The 25,373-nt window shown below is 46.2% G+C and overlaps 1 protein-coding gene across 1 annotated transcript; it reads left to right on the top strand.

Moving 5' to 3' along the window:
- The first annotated feature begins 21,225 nt into the window (after positions 1-21,225).
- LOC147857888 (PHD finger protein PERSISTENT TAPETAL CELL 1-like) lies at positions 21,226-24,112 on the top strand. Its single transcript, XM_087327573.1, has 2 exons — positions 21,226-21,535; positions 21,755-24,112. The coding sequence occupies exons 1-2, from the start codon at positions 21,330-21,332 to the stop codon at positions 24,060-24,062; spliced, it is 2,514 nt and encodes an 837-aa protein (XP_087183699.1). The 5' UTR covers positions 21,226-21,329; the 3' UTR covers positions 24,063-24,112.
- The last annotated feature ends 1,261 nt before the right edge of the window (positions 24,113-25,373 follow it).

A 25,373-nucleotide genomic window follows, 5' to 3' on the forward strand; every position in this document is an offset into this window, starting at 1 on the left:
ATCCTTCGCTTGAAATTCTCCGAACACTTGAATGAACTCTTCTCTTCCACTAGGAGGATCCAATTGTAGCATCATCGATGAGAAATCAGCTTGTTACATCCACCCACAACCATGGTCGCACTCGACATTGCTACAAGTAGCTCTTCATGTTGCGGATCCACTTCTTAATACTAGGGATTCATTCTCTCTTGAGTACCCATTTGGGGTGGATTGGCTTGTAGCTTTCGTACTTTGATTCTTCCTCATCGACCTCTCCTTTTGGAAACCCCCACTTCCTTGGCGAGTGTTTGCCCTTCATATTTCCACTAGTTGTATTATCGCAATCTCCACTAAGCTCGATCCTATCTCAATTGATTCCATTTTTTTTTCTATCCTCATGATTACTTTCACGTTCCTCATATGCCTTCATCTGTGTTGCCTACCTCCCCTTCTCAGGCATTTTCCTCACTCCAAAATCACATTTCATGCTTTGGTACCAAATGTTATACCCTTAGATTATGGTTAGACTTAATGAAAACAACGATCACCAGATCCCACACCCGGTAACCAAACTCATCATTGCCGTATCCAAGGAATATGCATGGTCAGGACTTCGGATCCAGCTTTGCTCTCTTGTCCTTCGCCATATGCGCGTATGCGACACACCTAAACACCTTCAGATGCCCGTAAGACAGGTCCTTACCGGTCCATACTTTCTGCGGTGAGTCTCCGTCCAAGGGTACTGAGGGTGATCTGTTTATCACATAGGTCGCCATCATCAGAGCCTCAGCCCAAAACGACTTGGGTAACTTTGCATGTGCCAGCATGCTCCGGACTCTCTCCATCACGGTCCAGTTCATCCGTTCGGCCAACCCATTTAGTTCCGGCGTCTTCGGCACGGTGAATACGAGCCGGATTCCCTTTGACCGGCAGTACTCCTCGAACTGCCCCCGACATTCTCCTCCGTTATCTACTCGAACCGCCTTCAGCTTCTGGTCGGTTTCTCTTTCCACTCTCGTGTGGAGCTCCTTGAAGACGGATAGCACCTGATCCTTCGTCTTCAACGGCGAGACCCACAACTTCCGGCTGTGGTCATCTATGAATGTCACGAAGTACTGCGATCCGGCATGTGACTTCGTGTCTACTTGACACACATCGGTATGCACCAGCTCTAGTGGTGGATTCCGTCTCATCGGTGGTCTTGTCTTGATCGGAAGGAGGTTCGGTTTTGCTTGCCGGCCAAGCAATCGGTGCACTTCTAAAGTTGCACGCCCTTCATTGGAATGAGGTTGTTTTTGGCAATCCTCTTCATCCCCGTCTCACTTCACTGGAATGAGGTTGTCTTTGGAATGAGGTTGCCGAACAAGGCAAGAGTGTAAATCTTGGAAAAGACTCTCGCGTCACCTATAAAAAGGGGCTGAGAGCATTGTAACAGTATCGGTCTATTTTGGTTAATGTAAGTTTTGGTAGTTAGAGTATCTGTTGTGTCGACTACTCTATGTATTTTTTCTATGTGTCGTCGTGTCGTATGTTCAAACTTAGTCTCTGTTACACAGATTGTATTATATCTAATAGTCTATCATGAGCATATGTCTAATCGTAATAACTATTCTTTGAGTGTAGAATCAGTGTTGACTAATCCATCTCTCCACCACAATCTTCTTCACAGAACGTTTGGAGTTGAACGTTCGACCTATTGTGCCCATCGGTTACAACTGTCGGTTGTCGGCAAGTTAACGTCACTATAAATATATTGTATCATCATGCAATGACATCATTATCTTTACTTCTCCTAAAGCAAAAAAGGTGTGGAATGTATGTAAGTCGAATGCAAGGTGGTGGCAGATATTACAACGTGGTTGGCATTCCAATTTTCCATTTCGTACAAAGGTATTCATATGGAGAGTCATGATTGGTGGGCTCCCATTAGGTTCAACCCTAAAGAGATGAGGACTAGGGTTAGGCATATGTTTCTTTTGCAACATTCTGTTGGAGGACAACACACATAGGTTCATTAAATGTCCTATAGTGTGTACCATTTGGAAGTACTTATCGGACATTTGGCAAGTTTAAACCTGTTGTTATTTGAGGCCTCAATAATGGATTTTTTGTCACTATGTTCAAAATGGTCCAAATCACGAGATGAAAATATTATTCCAATTTTTACGATATTAGGGACTACAACATAATTTGAATATTGTGTCGATCACATGGACCACACCCAAATTAGGCCCCTACCAAGCCCCCAGAATTAGAAGAACTAATTGGAGCGGGAGAACACCCTCCACGCTAAGAGTAGTCTATAAAATGTAACTTGGAATGTAATGGAAAGGGAGCTATTCTTGAGAGCATTTCACATCTTGGTGGAGAAGACGGGCAAAGCAACCCCAACTCACAACCCCAACAACACACGCCATGATGCAACACGACAACAACGGCGGCAACGCAAACTCAATGAACCCGGAATTCCTACAACAACAAATTCAAGACCATCAGCCCACATCGCCAATCGACCAATTGGTTCAAGCCCTGTCCAACATTATTTTAGAAGTTAACCATACTAACCAAGCCATGTTGTCATTTCTTTCAGCACGATCAGAGCCACAATAGAATCTCCCGGACCCTCGAGTTTGCCCAAAACCATTCTCTGGCCTACCATCGGAAGACGTCCTCTCTTGGCTGGATCATTTCGAAATGGTGGCTAGTGGCCACCAGTGGCCACACCCCTGGAAGGCAATGGAAATGAAGACACTCCTCAAGAATATCGCAGCAACATGGCTTGTACAACAACCCGAAGAGACACGCAACGACTGAGATCTGTTACGGGCAGCCATGATTTGGAATTTTGCTCATCAAGACTCCCGCCAGACGGCCCTACAACAACTCGAGTCAATTGCCCAACAGCCACACGAACCCATCACCCAGTTCGTGGTTCGGTTTGTGCAGATCCTACGCTGGGCTAACGCCAACATGTCGGAAGACATGAAGTTGTTTTTCTTATGGCCGCGTATCCGACATGACCTCCGCCACCATGTACGTGATCAAGGCCCGACAACACTACACGAAGCCATCCTCACCGCCCAACGCATCGAAGCTGCAGACGCGCACGACATGCACACACTAGGTAATCTCAGTCACGATCATACAAACACTATGATAGCCGCCACTCCCATGGACATCGACGTCCAGAACGCGCAATTATGCGCCAAGCGTGCATTGCCCGAATGAGACAGCCAGGGACGCCCCAAATGTTTCTATTGCAACAACTATGGCCACATTCGGCGTCACTGCCGAAAGTGGCAAATCACCAACAGAAGCAGAATGTCCAATAAGCCGACGCTGCCTCCCTCTCTGAGCTCCAGGATAACTAATGTGCAGGGTGCCGTAGGGAGAGCTGCCCCCGCACGTCCACGCCTCCACGTCATCAACTTCTCATGTTTTTCCCTCAATCGAGCCGCCCTCGGACGTGCACGCCTCCACGTCATCAACTTCTCTCGTTTATAGCACGATCGAGTCGACCCCGCATGTCCACGCCTCCACGTCATCTACTTCGCCCGTTTGTACCATAATCGTCTGCCTCTAGCACATGACCCAAGAAGTTCTCCTCGACTCCGGCAACAACATCTCTTCCATCAGCGCAGATTTAGTCACCCAATTACAACTTCCCACAAGCCACGCACCGCCCATTAAAATCCTCTTCGGCGACCAACAACGGTTATACCACTGACATACGCAAGTCATGTGCATGCTCACCATCAGTTCCACCTAGATCCAACATTGTTTCTACGTCCTCTCGCGCTAGTTGTTCCCAATCACCCTGGGTTGTGATTGGTTCCTCCATAGTCGAGCCTGTCTCGATTTCTCCTCACAACAACTCATCCTCCCCAATAACCTTCCAATCGCTCTTCACTACTCTGCGAGATACCACCCACATCAACAACACACAATACCTGGTATCACCAACAGAGCGCATCCATGACATCCGGCGACTCCTCGCCACCTTTCCCTCGCTGTCTACACCACCTGCAAAACCTCCCTCGGTCCGTTTTCCGATCCACCACACGATTCCTACAGGCAACGCCCGCCCCATCAATGCAACTCCCCGACGTCGCTCGCCTCTCGACCACGAGCGCATCGACAACGCCGTCAAAACTATGCTACAACAGGGGATTATCACACCTTCCAAGAGCGAGTGGATCTCGGAGCCACACATGGTAAAGAAAGGGGATGGCTCTTACCGTTTTTGTGTCGACTTCCGACAACTAAACCATGTCACCACCCATGACCGATATCCTCTCCCTCGTATTGATGACCTCCTCGACCAGCTCAACAAATCAAAGTACTTCACCTCCCTCGATCTGGCCTCGGGATATTGGTAGATCCTTATGAATCCTAAAGATGCCCACAAAACTGCATTCCGCACTAGGAAAGGCATTTTTCAGTTCACACGGATGCCCTTCGGCCTATCTGATGCTGGAAGCACATTCCAGCGAATGGCTAACGCCATCTTCGATGATCTCATCACCCGCCGCGTCGTCATCGTCTATCTAGACAATATTTTGATACATACGAGCACTTGGGCGGAACACCTTCAAGTCCTTTGGGAGGTCCTCACTTGTGTTCAACGTTACCGATTACAGCTGCAATGGAAGAAGTGTCGATGGGGTAGTACGTGCCTCCGCTTCCTCGGGTACGTCATCTCCTCCGACGGAGTACAGATGGACCGAGAGAAGACGGAAGCAGTCCAAAAATTCCCACGCCCCACCATAGTCAAGCAGCTTCAACGCTTCCTCGGCCTCCTCATGTTCTCTCTCCACTTCATCCCACGGCTAGCCGACCTGTCAGTCCCACTATGCGCGCTCCTGCAAAAAGACGCACCCTTCCTATGGACCGAAGCCTGCGAATCCAGCTTCTTGCAGCTCAAGCGAACACTCCAAGCCTCTGACCTCCTAGCCCACCTTGATTTCACGAAGCCTTTCCATCTGCAGACGGATGCCTCCAATGTCGGCCTTGGTGTGGTCCTACTCCAATCAGACGACAACAACCAACTCCGCCCGATTGCCTACATAAGTCGGTCACTTACCAAAGCCGAACAAAATTACTCGACATCCAAAAAAGAGTTGCTCGCCATCGTCTGGGCATTCCATCGTTTCCACCCATACCTACACGGATCAAATACATCAGTCGAACCTGACCATCAACCATTGCTCTCCCTCATAAAGAAGGCTCATCCACCCGGTCGCTTACTCCGTTGGGCTTTGGCGCTACAGGATTACACATTCACGCTGCACTATCGTCGTGATCCCCAGAACATCGTCACCGATGGATTATCCCGCATATCCTTTCAAGCGAACTAGATTGCCACTGACACAATCGATTTGCCCATATCCTCCTCCCAAATAGCCAACATGCAACAACATGACAAAAAAATCCAAGACATCTACCACCACCTACGAGCCGAGCCCGCATCAAGCCTCTGACCTCCTTGCCCACCCTGATTTCACGAAGCCTTTCCATCTGCAGACGGATGCCTCCAATGTCGGCCTTGGTGCAGTCTTACTTCAATCTGATGACAACAACCAACTCCGCCCGATTGCTTACATAAGTCGATCACATAAGTCACCCGAAGCAGAATCGGTCCAGACAATCGGTTTCAATAATCAGTATCTGGCATATATATTCGGAAGCGAACCGGGCTCACTCCGACTCGGCAACATTCGGGAAGACCAGTTGGCTCTGTCCCTCAAGTTACCAGAGTCAATTCGAGCAAGTTCAACAATACAGATATCCGAAACCGAACCGACTCAGGTTCAAATCCGACTAGAACGATACCGGGTGAGCCGACCGGCTGCACTCCAACAAGGTTCGTAGTCAATTTCGAACCGAGCTTCGTCAACCGAAACCGAATCTGATGGCATCAACATGCGGCTCATCGGAAATGAGTCTAAGGAGGTTCGACGGTTCGAACTTCAATTTTTGGAAGGAGCAAATGCAGGACTATCTTATAGTCAAGGGTCAGATCGATCCGATTGAGAATGAAACTGCTCTAGAAATATACAAGGCAAATGAGTGGCAGAAGCTGGACAGAATCGTCCGCGCCACGATTCGGATGCACCTGTCGGAGTCAGTGTACTTCACAGTGAAATCGTGCACGACAGCCTTCGAACTTTGGAAGAAGCTGTCGGAAACCTACGAAAAGAAGGTCGCCTCAACGAAGATGTATTTGATCCGGCGCCTCTACAACTTGCGGATGAAAGACTCTGATTCGGTTCAGGCACACCTTAACGAGTACGAAAGTTTGAGCTCCCAAATCTCGTCACAGGGGACGACAATCGAGGATGAACTCAGAGCAATGATACTCATGAGCAATCTCCCCTCCTCTTGGGAAACCTTCGTTACAACTGTGTGCAACGCTTCTACGACTGCCATCAAGTACTCCGAAGTCACAAGTGCAATCCTGATTGAAGCAGCTCGGAGAAAGTCTTTCACCAAAGACTCGGCAGAAGAAGCCTATGTAGTACAAGGTTCGACCGACCGATCGAACAACCGGGGAAGAAGTTCTTCCCGACCGCCGACAAATCAGCGAAGCCGCAGCAAGTTCCGGGAAACCCGAATCTGCAACTACTGCAAGAAACCGGGACACATCAAGGCCGACTGTCGGGTACTCAAGTCAAAGACATACAAAGCTCAAAGAGTTGATCAGAGGAGTAACCGGCATGAGGAAGTCAACTATGTCGGCTCTTCAGCCGAGATATTGACGACCGACCCGAACATATTGTCCATAGAGAATCCAGTCGAAGCAGAAGTTCTGCTTACGATTGAGGAATCGAGCACATGGCTTCTGGGCTCGGGCGTGTCGTATCACGTGACACCTCACCGATCAAAGTTTCGGCAATATTCGAACCGCCACTCCAACTTAGTTTGAGTCGGAAATTCGCAGCACTGTGCTATCATCGGAATCGGCACCGTAGAGCTCAACCTTCCGGGTGGCTCTACACTCGTACTACACGACGTCCGACACGTTCCTGAGCTCTCACGACCCTTGATCTCCGTCGGACAACTTGATGAAGCTGGCATCCGTGCTGGTTTCTCATCAGGAGGGTGGACACTCCACAAAGGGAACCTCCTGCTTGCTAGAGGACCAAAGGTACACTCATTGTACCCTTTGTATGTCACACTCAGAGAGGGTGACTTATTTCTAGTAGATATCCCTGTGTCATCCTTATGGCATGGATGACTTGGACACCTCAACAAGGCCGGCATCACGCACCTATCCAGAGCCGGATACATCCCGAAACTCTCCTTCTCGGACCATCAGTTTTGCGAGTATTGCCAGTACGGCAATTAGGTAGCTGCATCACACCCGACATCAGCACCAAGAGAGTCGAGCCCGCTCGATTTGGTCCACTCGGACGTCTGTGGCCCGATGCCACATCAGTCACTTGGTGGTGCCTCGTACTTCGTCAGTTTCATTGACGACTCGACTCAGAAGGTGTGGGCTTACCCCATCAGAACCAAAGATTGGGTGTTCTCGATCTTCTCAGATTGGCTTGCAATGGTCGAGAACCAGACCGGTCGGAAACTGAAGTGCCTCCGAACTGACAATGGAGGTGAGTTCAAATCTGATGAATTCGTCAAATTTTGCCGAGAACGTGGCATTAGACGTGAATATACGGCACCATATAGTCCGGAGCAGAACGGAATCGCAGAACGCATGAATCAGACGATTCAAGAACACGTTGTATCCATGCTCCGACACTCTGGACTGTCGGATGGCTTCTAGGCAGAGGCTCTACTCACAGCAGTACACATAATCAATATGTCGCCAAGTAGACCTCTAGGACTTATGATACCTCAGGAAATATGGACCAACAGAAAGCCGAATTATGATAAGTTGAGGATTTTCGGTTGCGAGGCCTACGCCCTCATACCGAAAGACGACCGCCGAAAACTCGAACCGAATCAAGGAAATGAGTTTTCCTCGGGTATGAACCCGACGGCGAGATCGGATATCGACTCTGGGACCCCCAGCACAGGCAAATCGTCCGAAGTTCGGACGTCATGTTCAACGAGTCGACTATGCACAAAACGGCCGAAAGGCCTATTGAAGTCCGAAGGGTAATATTTTCCGAAGTGCCAAGCCTTCATGACGGCCCAACACACCACACGAGACCGGTTTCACGGGTAACCGACTTCTCTTGCACCGAATCCACAGATTCGGCACAGCTGAACGGCTCGGCTTCCGACCATCTGACATCGACACCCGGTGCGACTAGTCCAGTCATACCGAGAGACTGTCGCAACCTCCGGAGAGGTACTCTCCCGGAATTTTCTTCACCGATGCCGGCGAACCGACGTCCTACGAAGAAGCATCGACAGCTGTCGATTCAGCCACCTGGCATCTGGCAATGGAGTCGGAAATGCACTCCATCCACGCCAACAAAACTTGGGATCTGGTCGACTTACCGAAGAACCGACGTGCTCTTCCTTGCAAGTGGGTCTACAGACTAAAGGAGACGTCTAACTCGACCGCCCCAAAGTACAAGGCCAGATTAGTTGCGAAGGGATTTCGACAGGAATATGGCGTTGACTTCGATGAAATCTTTTCACCAGTGGTGAAAATGACCACCCTTCGTTTCATGCTCGGTGTTGTGACTGCCGACAATTTGGAGCTGATTCAGCTAGATGTGAAAACGGCATTCCTCCACGGTGATCTAAAGGAGGAAATCTACATGGAGCAGCCGAAAGGCTTTGTGGCCACCGGTCAGGAACATCTAGTCTGCCGACTCAGGAAGAGTCTCTACGGCCTGAAACATGCACCCCGACAGTGGTACAAGAAGTTCGACGATTTCATCCAGTCGGTCAGCTTCTCCAAGAGCCATGAGGACCACTGCCTCTTCACCAAAACAACTCAACACGGTTCTCCCGTCTTCCTCATCATCTATGTGGACGACATACTACTCTCCGATCAGCATACCGGAGAGCTTACTGAACTCGTTCGGAAACCGCGATTGACGTTTGCCATGAAGGACCTCGGTCCGGCAAGACACATACTCGGAATGAAGATTAGTCGGAATCGCGCCAAAAGACAGCTTTTTCTGTCTCAAACCGACTACATCGGACGTGTCTTGGAACGCTTCAACATGCAATCGGCCAAGTCTGCTTCGACCCCGCTCCCCGTTCATGAAGTCGGTACCGTATGCACCGGCAGTAGGCTCTCTGATGTACGCGATAGTTGCGACACGACCTGATATCTCTCATGCCGTAGGAGTCATCAACAGATTTATGCACAATCCCGGCTGATCGCACTGGAACACAGTCAAGCATGTGTTCAGATATTTAGCCGGCACAAAAGACCACGACATCCTTTTCGGTCCGAACTCAACTTCAGGCGTAGCCGGTTACACCGACTCGGACTTCGCCGGCCGTGTGGACAGTCGCAAGTCAACAACCAGATATTGCTTTAAATTCGGCAATGGAGCAATCTCGTGGAAGTCGAAACTTAAGGAGTGCACAGCCACCTCAACGACCGAAGCAGAATATGTAGCTGCCTCCGACGCAGCGAAAGAAGCTTTATGGCTCGGTCGGCTGGCGCACACATTTCGGCAAGTCGACTCCAACTCGTCTCCAGTTGTCTACAGCGACAGTCAGAGTGTTGTAGCTTTGTCGAAAAATCCGGTTCATCACAACGCCTCCAAGCATATCGAAGTTCGATATCACTTCGTTCAGGACTGCGTCATTTCTGGGAAAATCGGTTTAGAGAAGATATCCACAACTGATAATGTCGCAGATGGAATGACCAAGTGTCTTTGGGCAGACCGGTTTCGGTCTCTTCGGCAACAGATGGGCGTAACAACATATCGGTCCGGTTGAAGCCGGACATAGTGCAGGACGGTTTCGGACAACAGACATCGGTTCACCGACGATCGGCTTCAGCTTTTCCGACTCGACCGGTTCGGTCTTCTGTCTTCGGATCATGCCAATTTGAACAAAACCGATCCGTCCGAGAACCTATGCCTATACCTGTATTTTTCTTTAGATAGCCCATGTATACGCCCATTACGGGGGAGTGTCGAATACAAATGTATAATGGACGTATTCACACTATCCTCTTAGAGAGCCCAAGTTCGGGCTATTTCTATAAATAACATAAAGGACAGTTGCCCTAAGTGAGTCACTATATAAAGTGACCTTGTAACCTTTTGAAAAGGTTGGTTGTTCATTGTTGTAACGGTTGCCCTTTTATGAATATAGACATATTCTTTGTGCCTCTCTCTCTCTCTCTCTCTCTCTCTCTCTCTCAATCTACGTATTCTATTCTTCCTTCTCCCATACGCAGGTAGTTTATTCGTCATCGATTCAGAATGTTGTGATCTCTTCCGCACTGACGGCCTTGTCCATTTCCCTACATCCCTCACCAAGCAATTCATGATCCAGGATAATGTCCTGCTTTTTTTGCCAAGTAGGCAAGGAACCCCGGGTCTACGTGCCTGAGCAACTGCGCCTGTCTTACCTTCGTTTCTTCCACGATCACCCATTGTCCGGCCACTTGGGTTTTCATAAGGTGCTAGACAAAATCCGTTGCAAATTCTATTGGTTGGGGCTACGCCACGAGGTCGCCTCCTACATCTGTTAACTCTTCGGGCCGGACAATGGCCTAACACAGGGTGTCTACGGGAGACACTTCACCAAAGGGTGTTACGGCAACCGGATTAGACTTCAACGCTTAATCCTACTTGGTTAAGTTACTTATTATGATCGTCTTTCATAACACACGCGTAAGATATAACAATTAAGACAGAACGACAATTAACACAGAGAGATAACAACGCTTAAGCTTCCATTAATTAACCGCTAACTATTACATTGTATCTGGGCCTTTAAATAGGTTTCCGGTCTGTATTACAAAACGGTGCCATCCGCACCTGTTCGGGATCGGTCCGGATCCAGAACGGCACACTGTTTCCGATCCGTCCGTCCACACTCATAGCTTAATTACAACCACATTCCTATTACTTAATTAACTCTCCGTTTCCCACTCTGGACTCCTTTGCCGGCCGGTAACACATGGCACGCCCGTGGGACAGTACCTTGTACGTCGAATCCACAACCAACCCTTGCTATTCTTCGTCCAAAATGTCCAGAATGCTTTGTTCGAGAGGCTCCAATGGTTCATCTGGAAGTGGTTGTTGTTGTTGTTGTTGTTGCTCTGTTGATGTCTGCTGCGGTGGGTCCGTTGGTGGTTGCTGCGGCTGCTCCTTCATTTGTGGCTCTGAGACCGGCGTCTCCGTCGTTGCTCCCTGCGTCGTAGTGGTCTTTGGTTGACTGGTTCCCGGCTGGCCCTCAGCCGGTGACGGTTCCTCATCACTAAGGTTAACCGTTGCCGCTTCCCGTGCTTTTTCTTCCCGCACCCGGGACCGCTCGTAGCTTTCAAACTGGATTTGAGCGTCCAGCCTATCATCGTCTAGTTGAGCTATGAGCTGCTTGACCTGCGCCAGCTGTTCATCTGCCAGGACTTGGAAGTCGTCGGCCAGCTCGTCCCGTATGGCGGTGAAGTCCTCGGAAGTCAACGTATAACAGTCATCTCCTTCCTTCCGCCGGTTTGCCACATCCGCCCGTAGCAACTGGAGTTCCGCTGCGTTTTGTGCCCACTTTGTCCACCATTTTACGGAGCTTTCATCAATCAAGTGTTTTGTCTGATTCAGCCATGCCCGGAGGATGGACTGAATCCGGCTCGTTCCCAATTGCGATTTGGTTTTTGTCGCTTGCCGTTCCTCCTTCAATTGTTTGATGATTTTGACGTTGTCCTCCGCCTGTGCCTTGTAATGCGTCAATTGCCTTTGATATGTGCTTTGTAATTTCTGCAATACTGTTGACGCTCTCTCCTTGTCTTCCTGCTGCTGCCTCTGGAGCTCCATCCGGACCTTCTCCGCCTCGTCCAAGCGTCTTGTATTTTCCGCCCGTTCGTAGGCGATTGCCGTCGCGGCCCGATCAACTGCCTGTTGGAGCTCGGCCATCCGTTCTTTATGCTCCATTTCCAGCCGTTTGTAGTCCCGGTGCAGGTGCTCAAAATCATCCGTCTTTTGCTTGAGCCGTGCGTTGATCTGACGACGGGCCCGGTCCTCGCGGTCCTTCTACTGGCGGAGCTCTTCCTTTAGCCGTTCAATCTCTGTTTCCGCCGTTTGCCAGATGGTATAAAATAAGCTTACCATTACAGTCTGGTCCACCTCCTTTTGAAAAAAATGCAAGAATTTAGCTTTTAAATCTGCAAAGGTGTTGATGGTAGACGGGTCCTACGTCCGGCGCCATCTTGCTGCCGGTCCCTCCAATGTGACGCCAAATTCCGCTATCTTATAGCGTTCTTCTTCCTCCGGGGTCAATCGCTGGGACACATGGTTGGCTTCCCATGTCTATTCAAAGGCGTGCACATGAGCTTCCGCGTCCGGATCATCTCTATACTTGGAGTACTGGAACGGCATGTCGTCGTCCGGTATTGGTGCGCGGGCTGGAAGTGTTGGTGCTCGTTCCGGAATCTTCTCCGGTGTGGGTGGTCTTTCCCGATTTGTTTCTGGCGTCGGTGGTTTTTCCTCTTCCTTTGGTGACGGAAGCCTCTCCTCTTCGACTTCCGGTGTCGGAGGTCGCTCTTCCTCTGTTGGTTCCGGGGGTTCCAGCGTTAGCACTTCCGGTTCCGGTGTCGGTAAGGTATCCGATCCTTCGTCCTCCGGTCCGCCCGGGGTTTCGTTGCTGCTACGGTAGTTCGTGTGCACGCTGTATTCCCCTTCGGAGTCTGATTCATATGCTGAAAAGGCTTCTGCTTCGCCTTCTCCATTTGCCAACGCGTGGAGAAGGGATCCGGTTTCCCGGAGGTTGCTTAGCCTGCTGCCGTCGTCCGGGTGCGATGTTTGCTGTAACCAGAGGGAGTCCTCCGCTACTCTCCGGATTACGTTGGAAAACGAGCAATCCGCTCTAATTTCCTGCGCCGCTTGCTGGAAAGCCTCGCGTCTCCTTTGCCTTTTGGCAAGGCATCGAGTTCTATCTGTAACCAGGTCTTGCGTTGATCTAGACATCCATCTGTGCCGTCGTTCGCTGCAAAAACCGGAATCGTGGTCGCCAAAAACTGTGTTAACTCTTTGGGCCGGACAATGGCCTAACACAGGGTGTCTACGGGAGACACTTCACCAAAGGGTGTTACGGCAACCGGATTAGACTTCAACACTTAATCCTACTTGGTTAAGTTACTTATTATGATCATCTTTCATAACACACACGTAAGATATAACAATTAAGACAGAATGGCAATTAACACAGAGAGATAACAACGCTTAAGCTTTCATTAATTAACCGCTAACTATTACATTGTATCCGGGCCTTTAAATAGGTTTCCGGTCAGTATTACAAAACGGTGCCATCCGCACCTGTTCGGGATTGGTCCGGATCTGGAACGACACACCGTTTCCGGTTCGTCCGTCCACACTCATAGCTTAATTACAACCACATTCCTATTACTTAATTAACTCTCCGTTTCCCACTCTGGACTCCTTTGCCGGCCGGTAACAACATCAAAGCATGCAACTTATGTCAGGCCATCAAATCACCTCAAGTGGCTCAAGGCCTCTTACATCTGATACAAGTTCAAGCTCCATTTGAAATCGTCGGATGGGACATTATGGGCCCCTTTCCCAAGTCACAAGAAGGGAACAAATTCATCCTCATCATAACCGAGTACTTGATGCGTTGGGCTGAGACTGTTGCTATCCCAGATGCCAAGGCTATGACCATCGCCTCCAAACTATTGGGGAAAATCATCTTCCCCCACGGTTGCCCACTCCAAATCTTGTTTGATCGAGGACCCCAGTTCAACAGCGAGCTCCTACGCCTAGTTTCTACACAATTAGGAATCCAACAATTATTCACGTCACCCTACCATCCGCAGACGAATGGATTGATGGAGCACCTCAATCGAACCTTAAAACATCAAATCTCGACCTACATCGATCCACTGCACCGACCTGGGACCGGATCTTGCCCTTCATTACTGCATGCCTACAACACAACTGTGCAAGCCTCCACCCACATTAGCCCATTTCAGGCCCTTTACGGAAGGGACCTGCGCTTACCCCAAAAGTGACAGTCCTGCAACCAATCACACGAAAGATGTGAAATGCTCTCAAGAATAGCTCCCTTTCCATTACGTTCCAAGTTACATTTTATAGATTACTCTTAGTGTGGAGGATGTTCTCCCGCACCAATTAGGTCTTCTAATTATGGGGGCTTGGTAGGGGCCTAATTTGGGTGTGGTCCATGTGACCGCCACAATATGCATAACGTTTTCATGTTTGATAGAAGACATGTGGTGAAAGCCTATATGAAGAAGTTGATAGGTATTCTTAAGTTGACGGGTTAGAGCATGTGGGGATCATTTCCTCAGAGGAAATACAATTAATATAATTGCGTGCTTTTACTTGAGAGGGAGAGAGAGAGAGAGAGAGAGAGAGAGAGCACCAAGCACCACGATAGGAAATATGCAAATGAACGAATGATTCTTCCTTCCCAATGCCTTCTCCTTACATAGGGCCTTATATGGTTGTTGGGGGGTTAGCTGTTGGGACTACTTGTTGGGTCTAATAGTTGGGACAAACCATGGGGGCATGCTTGTTGCGACTAGGACTAATTTTTTTGGGAGTCCCACTCAGTTTTGGGATGGTCTACAGGTTGGGACAAATTGAGGGCACCCCAAATTCCACGATTTGCCTATTAATTTAATTTTCCATGATTGGGCTATATGGGTTTTGTGAACATGGATCCTACCATGATAGTATATTAGTTGAAGTTTTGAATCTTGATTCTTCTTACAACCATTGTAGGTTAGTTTCATGAATGGCTAATTAGAAATATGCATTTAGATTATTGATTGAAAAGCCATGTTTGAAATTAGTGATTTCCATTTTTATGTGTATCATTTTAATAACATATCTAAGCCTCCTACATGCATTTGGTTCATATCTAGTGGATGCATAGTCGCTAATCATATCTAGGTGTTGAGAAACAGGTCCCTCCGGATGGGATCCGGATGAGAACTGGACGAACCGAATCAAACGGGACGAAGGGAGGAACCGGACCGGATGGATCCGGAACGAGTCCGATGGGATCCGGTATGAACCAACAAGTAGGAACATATTTGTAAATATTTTTAGACGTGACCGTTGAGGTCATATTTGTAAATAGCCTGTAAGTTATATGAGTATAAATATAACTAGGGCAAATAGTGTTTTAAGATGTTGTTATTATTGTTTGTTGTATATGTGCAAACAGATAGAGAGAGTGAGAGACTGATAGAGAAATACAGAAAGCTTTTCTGTTGTAACCACCGGTTGGCGAAGACAGAGCTCGAGGTCGTTGCCTCCGAGTCTCCCATTGTATCTTTCCTCTCATAGTGATAGTTGGAGTTTGTGGGCTCCCATGGTTTTTTCCCCTTTTAGGGTTTTCCACATTAACATCTTGACTCGTCTTATTCCTATTTTCTGATTCTTCCATAGAGTGTTTAAGACTCGGTTGTGGCCAAGCACTATTCCACGCACTAGGCATACCTCATTCCCAAATCTACAATGACCCCTTCCCTTTTACCGGTATAGTTTTCCCATACATCCCATTGTGAGTAAAACCTAGATATCTATTACGAGAATTGATATGAAGTGGACGAGGGACCATCACATCAATCACAGAAATTAAGAAGCACTTACGAAACCTTATAGAAAGGTGAGGAGAGGAGATGAGGACAAAGACGTTAGCCATGAAGACATGGCAATTTGTAGAAAAAACTTTCGTACCATAAGGAGAGAGTAGACATCAAAGCCATGCGCACTAAGTAGTAAGGAATGGTGTTGTAGCCTTTATAAAGTTGTCAGTCTAATCATTTTGTCATGTATGTAGAATTTCTACTAATGAAGAATATGTTTTTGGAAAAAAGAAAAAGAAAAAAAAAGGAATGGTGTTGCAATGGTATCCATTGTCAAGCTTTGCTTTGTTCAATGATTGAGAGAAGGGTGAGACATCCCTCTACCAAAGCTTTAGTGGGTGAAGGTCCGAGAGAGTTGTACGTGGTTTGATGATAAGGAGGAAGTTGTGTCGGGATGCATCTAGCTTAAACCTCAAATATTGGGTCACCTTTTGAGTGGCAACCAAGCCATAGGCACATCCTTACCTCGGAACAATGACTTGATCTTGTCTATTCTACCCCATTTCCAAGCAATAGACCAATGTTAACATGTTGAGAGAGTGTGATATCATAATCAAACCCATGTAGATGGCACAAAATGATCACACATTATTTCATTTACTATTCATTGTATATTGATGTATAATGGAACACACATGAGCGTGACAATGTAACAATATCCTTTTATACTTCATAACCAAGTCAAGGTTCTGGGTCAAATTATTCATGTTCTTAGTTAAGAGATTTCACACATCGACCAAAACTTCTCTCCTACAATGCCATTCAATTTCCACAACCCAAGTGTTAAAACTGAGTTTACATTTCAATGTATTCATTAATTCCTAAAACATGTTTACAATGTTGCCTTGTAAACGAACATTTCCCAGGTACAAAGTTAGTATAATGGATCTTACCACATATATCAAATTAGACAAGCCTACAGTTTCTAACGCACACAAGGACAATACGTGGTCAAAGCTGAAATCCCTGGTAAATACAATAAATGGAAATGTGTGACCCTCTATTCATAGGTGGCTTAAAATGTGAACAAGCAAAACCATAAACTTGACAACTTTCTGACGCAAATTTGCTGCACTTATGTGAGTTTAAAATACCATTAATATTTAGTAATCGAAGCATTTTACCATACACTTTCAAATTTTCAAATTTTATGTACATGTCTTTTCACTTGAAAGGTAGTTGTAGAGAGATTCTTTAAGTGATTCAAAACTTTTTCCCTTTGGGGTTGCTTACCTTTCAATATTTAAACTCATTAAGCAGATAACCTCTCATATCTTGGGAGCAACATCGCACCTTAAAACCACCTTCCTCATCATAGTTGTGGTCATAGCAACACACTATCATCCAAGTTGTGTTAGTAATCCTCCATTTGTTTATGCCAAGGATAATGCTACATAATTTTGACCCAAATTTAAAGATATTTTCATCACATCAAGCATAATCTCAAAATATACCCAAAATGCTAACATCGTTGTCGCATAACTGGTGTGCAGGGGGGGGGGGGGGGGGGTTCATCTCATAAAAGTACTTTGTTTTACTTAAAAACTTTGCTACTATTCAATACAAGCTTAATATTCCTCAAAATTTGAAACAACATTATTTAACAAATGTTTTGAGACGAAACAACATTATTGTTTCATATTAGATATGTCGTCAATGATCTCTCAACCAATTGTGCAACACTTGACAAAGCTTCCTTCTCAAAGACAAGTTTTCCCTGTAGGAAAATTGTAATTGGCAGGCCTAAACTTCTAACCAACGAGCATTGTTTGTGTCAAACATTATTCACCATCCAAATAATGTTTATGTTATGTGGAGGATGTTTGGAAAAGCAAATAATCACAAAGAAAATTGTTCTAGGGCGATCATATGACATTTGTGGCACAAAGGGAGACATCACACCCCATCTCTTGTGACTTTTAATAAGTCTCGAAGATGTCCTATAACAAACCAACATATATAAAATTTGCTTCCCTTTGTAAATATGTATATCCATAAACTTAACCAACATTTCCACGCCATAATGATGAGGGCTAAACATTATAATCTATTTGTTAGTTGCGATCAATTAATTTGTCACACTATTTTGAAGCATTGACGAGAAATCCTAAGCTACCTACAATTAATGTATATATAGGTCCGTGTGTGTGTGTATGGTGACATTGGTGGTTGCATCAGCATGAACTTGGAGTAGGCTTACTACCGCAATTAATGTTTCATAAACCTCAACTAATCTCATGGAATGGAATGGAAACATGGTGCTATTTATATTCATATCTTTCATGGACATTACTTTTGGACATATGAGTACACAAAGGTCAATTTTGGTATGAAGATTTATTAGTCTTGTCTTTGTCTTTGGGTATATACATAATTAGATATTGTTGAGAGCTTAGCTACTAGCATGCATGTATAATTCCTTGGTGATGGGAAATAATGTATGTTAAGAGAAAAACAAGCAATTCCTAATTATGCATTAACCATGAACCTTGCAGAATCCAAATCAATACGAAATCATAAAGAATTGGTGTACATTAAATTTGATCGAATCGGGAATGAACTTGTGGGCACAAAAAAAATCAAGAGCAAGAAGGAGAAAAATCAATACACATGAGATGCCAACAACGATGGGTGAGTAGTACGCACTGTTTTTTTGAGCGATTGCAAGTCGGTTTTCAATGCTAGTCTTCGAAGAAACACGAGAGGAAGAGGAGGGGGAATGCGATGTGTGTGAGTGCGTATGGATGCTATGGAATCAACCAATGCTTTACATCTTCCTCTACAGACACAAGGAGGGGGGGGGTTGGGGAGGATGGTCATCATCGAGGTATTATTTTTGTGTAAGGTTTAAAAGCCAAAGAGAAGTTACTAAACTAGGAGAATCTGATGATGATGATGGTGTGTGTGTGTGTGAGGAAACGAATGGGTAAGATGGAGAGTCTCTCTCTTTCTCTACACACACACATGCCACACACTTCAGCTCACACACTACTTCTAGCAGCGGTAGTAGTAGTTACTTACCGATATATGTAATGTATTCTTTTTGGGAGTGTTAGTTTCTAGATCCAGAGAGAGAGAGAGAGAAGCGTTTGGGCGGACAAATGGCATCCCATCCCATCCGCATCCCATCCCATGGGCCATGAGAGAGAAGAGAGAAGAGAGAAGAGGAGCAGTTGACGGTTCTCCAAAACAAAAACCGTTATTTGCTTCCCTGCCACGTGTCCACCTCCCAACCCATCCTCGCGATCCATGAATGATATATATATATATATAAATAATTGGGATGGCCATGAGCCCATCGCCACACATCGCATTGCCTACATAATACCATGGGCCATGCACACAGTTGATATAATACACATACATACATACATACATACGAAAAAGAAGCATATAACTCACAGGCATCCATCCATCCCGCCTTTGCACAACGCATGGATTGATGGATATCTATCATGCATGTGTCCGTTTTATGTATGTATGTATGTATATGTGATGTACGTAGGGCTATCCGACACATGCATGCATGAAGCTTTACCATACATAGCATACATATACATATGACAACGAAAAATAACGAGACTGTTGGGGCCCCCCGTTTTTTGGTTGTTTTTTTTTTTCTTCGGGGAGTTATTTTTTTTAACTCATTTTGTTGTTTTTTCTTCTTCTTTTGTTGGGCAGGGGGAAGAAGAGAGTTTTTTTAGTTTGTTTTTATTTTTATTATTTCTGAATAAAGCAGGATATTATTATTTTCTGGGATCGGAAAATGTAAAACAATTACCGGCACACAATATAATTTGAATCCCCCCCTCCCCAAAAAATAAATGAACAGAAACAAAAAAAAAGAAGCTACCGAGATAAATAACAATAATAATAATTAGAAGGAAGAACACTTAATTCTTTTAAACCAGATAATTAAGTATGTACCCAACTAATTAATCAAGTAAGTAATTTGGATTAATCTGTCTGTTTTCATCTCAATGTTTCTTTTGTTTGCTTTTTCGTTTTTGCTCATTTATCTGAAACTCGGCCGGCAATTTCAAATTCTCCGAAATTCTTCTTCTTCATCTTACTTTATTTGCTGAAAAAAAACAAATAGCAAATAATAATAGTTACAAAAAAAAGCGAGAACAAAAAATAAATAAAAATGGCCCTGCACATTGTACGTATACGAATACATATACATACGTATATATGGTGCCATATGTACACGTATACGAATATATGTACATAACATGTTAGAGTAACACAGTAACACATACATAGATACATACACACACGTATACATACAAATACATACATATACCAGAGAGAGAGAGAGAGAGAGAGAGAGAGAGAGAGTTCTGTCTCTCTCTCCCAACCCGATTATAATAATTAAAAGAAAGCAGTCTCAGAAGAATTCGAATTCATTCAGTGAGCAGCAGAAGCCATCTCCTCCATTCTTCTTCTTCTTCTTCTGTTTCCTCTGTTTCCTCTGTTTCTTCTGTTTCTGCTTCTTCTGTTTCTTCTGTTTCTGCTTCTTCCTCCATTTTACCTCCTCATCCATCTCTCTGTCTCTCATGCTCCTCCACTGGCCTACCTCTTGCTGTTGCCCTAATTACCCCCACCCCACACTCATCTCATCGCCTGGCTATGGAGGTCATCATCAACAACACCAATCGCATGATCAGCAGTAACAGCAGCGGCAGTATGGTCAATCCCGTGGCGGCAGCGGCAGCGACACAGTCATCTCGCAAGCGCCGGCGCAACGACAGCATTGAAACGGAGAACCATTACACAGGCTGCACGATCGCAGATACCTCGTCTTCTTCGACGGGATCGGGCGGAAAAGACTGCGTTAAGCAGAGGATCAATGGCGGCGGCGGAGGAGGCGATAGTGAGGCGGCAATGACGGCGGCGCCAGTGTTCAATCTGCATACATTCGGGGACCCGGGGTGCCCAGGAAGCTACGACGCCGCCTTCCGTGACAATATCCGCCTCTTCCTCTGCGGCGCCGCCGCCAGGGAGGCTGCGGACGTGGAAGGCCGCCCCGCCTGGAGCATCTCCCTCCGCCCAGATCCATCCCCCCTCCACATACACACAAACCCTAACCCTAACCCTAACCCTAATCCCTATAATCCCCCCACACTGCGCCTATTCATCGTAGAGGAGGACATCCAGACGTCCCGACACCCTCACTGCGACCACTGCCGCTGCATCGGTAACTAAAGCCCACCCATCCCATTCGATCTCGCTTAGTTTCTTGATGAAAAAATAATAATTTGGATCCATAAATTTAACATGGAAATTAGGGTCGTAATTTTAATTCAGATTCGGTATGGTTTCAAAAAACATTAAAATTGTCTTGTAATTTCGATTGAACTCCATTACTGTGGGATCATGATGACTTGACTTAATAGGATGGAGCCACCATTTGATCTCGAATCGTCGATATCACTTCATAATCCCTGCACCTGAGATCGGCGATCGGCCGCTTGGATTAGCCACAGCCAATACAAATGACGAGCAAGATCACGATCAATCATCTCCATCATCAACAATTACGACCACAAATATAACGGCTCATGACTTGTGCGGTAAGGTTTGCCCTAATTGCCACGACCCCGTTGCGCAGATGGCCTCGACATGCTCCCTCTGTAACGTGGCAGCCGTGTCTGGGAGTATACTCGACCTCCATACCCATCTTCTCCACGGGGTTCTCCATTGCAATGGATTCGGCCATCTCCTGTGTGTGAACGGGAGAGAGAAAGGGTCGGTTCTTGCATCCGGCCGCGAGCTAGTCGACCTCTGGGATCGCATATGTGCCATGCTCCGTGCGAGGTGCATTTGATTGATTCTCACTCCCCACCGTATCTTTGATCAATTTCCTGATATATAATTAACCTTCATTCAATCCTAAGTGCATATTGGCTTTAACCTGATATATAATTAATTTGTCCAATTTCCTGATATGTATATAATTAAAACCTTCATTCAATCCAATTGTAAGTTTTAACACTTAATATCCCTTGCATATTGGCTTTTTAATTCATGTCTTAGGAAGGTGAGCGTGGAGGACATGGCGAAGAAGAAATCGCTCGAGTTGAGGCTCCTCCATTGTGTTGCGTATGGCCAGTCATGGTTCGGCCGCTGGGGATACAAATTCGGCCATGGAAGCTTCGGGATCACCCACCAGATGTATATGAAAGCCATCGAGGCGATCCGAGGGATGCCGTTGAGCGTGATGATCCAGCACTTCAATGGTGTCGATGCCGACGTGGTGTCGATCGTGTGGAGGTATCAAGGGATTGCTCTCGGGACGGGGATCCTACAGGAGATGCAGACGGTCGGTGATTTGTTCCGGTTCATGATTGAGCTGAAGGCGAGATTACCAGTATTGAAGTCCGATAATGGCTGTATCAATAATCAGATTAGCAGCAACAATAATGATAATGGATTGGGCAGCAACAACATCTTCCCCAAGGACAAGAGAAACAACAATAGAATCGCGCCGGATCATGTAATTCAAGAGAAGAAATGTGTGGCTGGTGGTACGATTTCAGCACGCGGTACGGGTACGGGTACCGGCACCAATGGTGGCGGCGGCACGATGATACCGGGTGAGATGCCGTGCAGATGGTCGGCCAAGAGGCTCGAGCTCGCGACCCAAGTGATCGTGGAGGCCTTGAAGGGCTGCGAGAAGAAGTGGATGCCGAGGCAAGACGTGCGGGATGCGGCTCGGGTCTACATCGGAGACACCGGGCTGCTCGACTTCGTGCTCAAGTCGCTCGGGAACAAGCTCGTCCCGGGGGGCTACATCGTGCGCCGAGCCGTCAACCCGCTCACCAAGGTGCTCGAGTACAGCCTTGAAGATGTGCGCACAGACAACAGTGCCGACCACGCCGTGTACGTGGGTGGTGCCCATTTGGGCCTCTCGGACGATGCTACACTGCGGAAGGGCGGTGCCAGCACCACCACAAGCCACAACCAGGACATATGTAAAGCTTCATGCCCTGCCGAAGCCGTTGGGAAGTCGGACGTGGCTAGAGACATTGTCTATCTATACAAGAACGTCCTGGAGAGCTACAAGCCCGCGAAGCACGCGCAGCAGGGCACCGCGAAGACGGTGCTGAGTGCGATCCCGACCGCCACCCGGATCATCCTCGATACGAAGCAGATGATGAAGGATTACCGCGGGGAGGTCACGAGGAAGTGTTGCACGGCTGGCGGCGGGGCGGTCGACGCGATTTGGGGGGCCATGGAAGACGACGAAATGCTGAGGGTAATGTGCACTTTGGAATTGGAGGAGGATATGCTATTGCTGGCTATGGAGGAGGAGGAGGAAGAGGAAGAAGAAGAAGAAGAAGAAGAAGAGGGAGAGGAAGTGAAGTCAAGCCAAGTGAATGGAGTGATAAGTAGCTTAATGCAAGGTGATGAAGAGCTTCGGTGTGGCATATTAAGTGGCGGTCTGGGCAATGAAACATATCGGCGAGGGAAACCAGAATTAGGAGATGATCATGAGATTCAATGTGGACTTGTGGAAGAGAAAGAGAGCCTAGACAAACTAGAGCTGATGTTTGATGAGGTCTTCGAGGTGCTTAACCTTACCCCCACCATCCATGCTATTGACTCGGCGTCGATCACGAGCCATACCAACAATAACAGCATGACCACCACTGATCTGGGTATCGGCATCAAGCCCACCAATGCTATCATCGGTAGTAGCACCGGTAGCTCACTTTGTAGGCGACGGTTCGCACGGAGGCGGCGTGCACCGCCACCCCCCGAGCTCGTGGTTCTCCCACCCCACGCAACGGTCGGGGAGTTGAAGAGAGAGGCGGAGAGAGCTTTCCGTGATACCTACTTCGTTCTCCGCGGCTTCACACTCGACTCCATCCCGACGCTCACAGGTGTCGACGATGACGACCTCCTCTTCGGGAACATCGAGTCGGGTTCACACGTGGTCGTCCGCGGGCGATACATCAACACTATGATGGCGACAACAACACCAAACCTGACAATGCCGGCCGGCCATGACATTATCCACAGCCTTATGGATGATGTCAATGCATTTAATGATGGTGTGGATGCAATTAATAATGATGGCGTCATCATGGGGTGCCATGGCCCGCTCGATGATGTGATGATGCATGAGATGAGGTTTGAAGGCGGGAGTGATAGTTGGGTCGTCGAGTGTCCTTGTGGCGCGAGGGATGATGATGGCGAGAGGATGATTGCTTGCGATGTTTGCGAGGTCTGGCAACACACGAGGTGCGCCAACATCGCTGACTCGGATCCCGTCCCTCAACGATTCCTCTGTAACAATTGCTCCATGGGTTTCTTCAAATCCATGGATGCTTTGAAGTAAAATATCTAGGACCTTACTCAAACTTGTAGACTCTAGAGCATTGAAAAAGAGATATGAATCTGTGGTTGGTTGTTATATTTCTTCATACAAGTAATTGATCATTGGCATAATTTCATCGTTGTATTACTAGATTGATCCCAAATCAATGTTGTAAGAAACCAACTAACCCTAGACTAAACCTTAATCTCTCCACTTGTATCATGTGGTTGGTGTTATATTTCTTCATACAAGTAACTCATCATTGGAATAATTTCATCATTGTATCACTAGATTGATCCCAAATCAAATGTTCTAAGTAACCAACCCTACTAAACCTTAGTGTCTACGGTAGTATCATACTACATTTAAGTCCATATAGATAGATGATTGTTCATTTCTCCTTTAACTAGACATTGGGTGTCTTGGGTAAACTCGGAATGCTAATATGACATTTGCTAAGAAGTTTTGCTTTTTTAACTCCCTTAATGAGCTTACCACAAGTGGTAAACTTTTAGTCACATCTCTTAAATTACATGCCACATTGGTGCATCAAACTAATGATGTCACCATCTTTAAATCATCAATACATACACACGTGATAATTTTACTTACACCAAATGACTAGCTTGTTTGTATAAAGTTTTCATTGATAACCCTTTGTAAAAAGAAGAGTAAGGGTATATTTGGTGAAGGCTTTTTCTTATGACACTTCAGAGTATACCTCTCTAGTTTGAGGTAAACTCAAGAGTAAGTTGCAACCCTTCAAACTAGGGATTTCCAAATATACCCCCTCACATAACATGCATCATCAAGTTTTGTTTTTTTTCCAAAATAATGCATCATCAAGTCTTAAAAGCCCATGTTAATTTTATACATCCATCAATGCCTTTATATCCATAGGATTCTGTAATGTTTGAAACAATTATTTAATTTACCAAGTACATGGTCCAACGTCAATACTACTAGTTGTTGAATGATGTCTTCCTTTATCTTTTATTAGTATTTGATAAGCTCACACAATTGTTGTAACACTATTGGGAATGATCATATGTCAATTCACTTTTTTCAACACACTTTATTAATTGCATCCCTTCATAGTATTAGGTTCTATATTTTCTTAAATTAGGTGTATGGTTGATAGACTATAATAACATTTTGACAAGCATAATCTTCCTTAACATGGTCATCTATTGATCAAAATGAAGTTGCCCTAAACAAGCTAATTGTACTTGTTATCAGGTTCAATCGTATTTAGGTTGGGTCAAACTAGTATTGAAATATATATATCAATTAGGTTTGGGTCAAACTAGTATTCAATTATATATATCAATT

The sequence above is a fragment of the Azolla caroliniana genome, unplaced genomic scaffold, assembly GCF_043228905.1.
Source record: "Azolla caroliniana isolate FFs.n. ecotype wild unplaced genomic scaffold, voAzoCaro1.0.p SCAF_11, whole genome shotgun sequence".
NCBI classification, from domain to species: domain Eukaryota; kingdom Viridiplantae; phylum Streptophyta; class Polypodiopsida; order Salviniales; family Salviniaceae; genus Azolla; species Azolla caroliniana.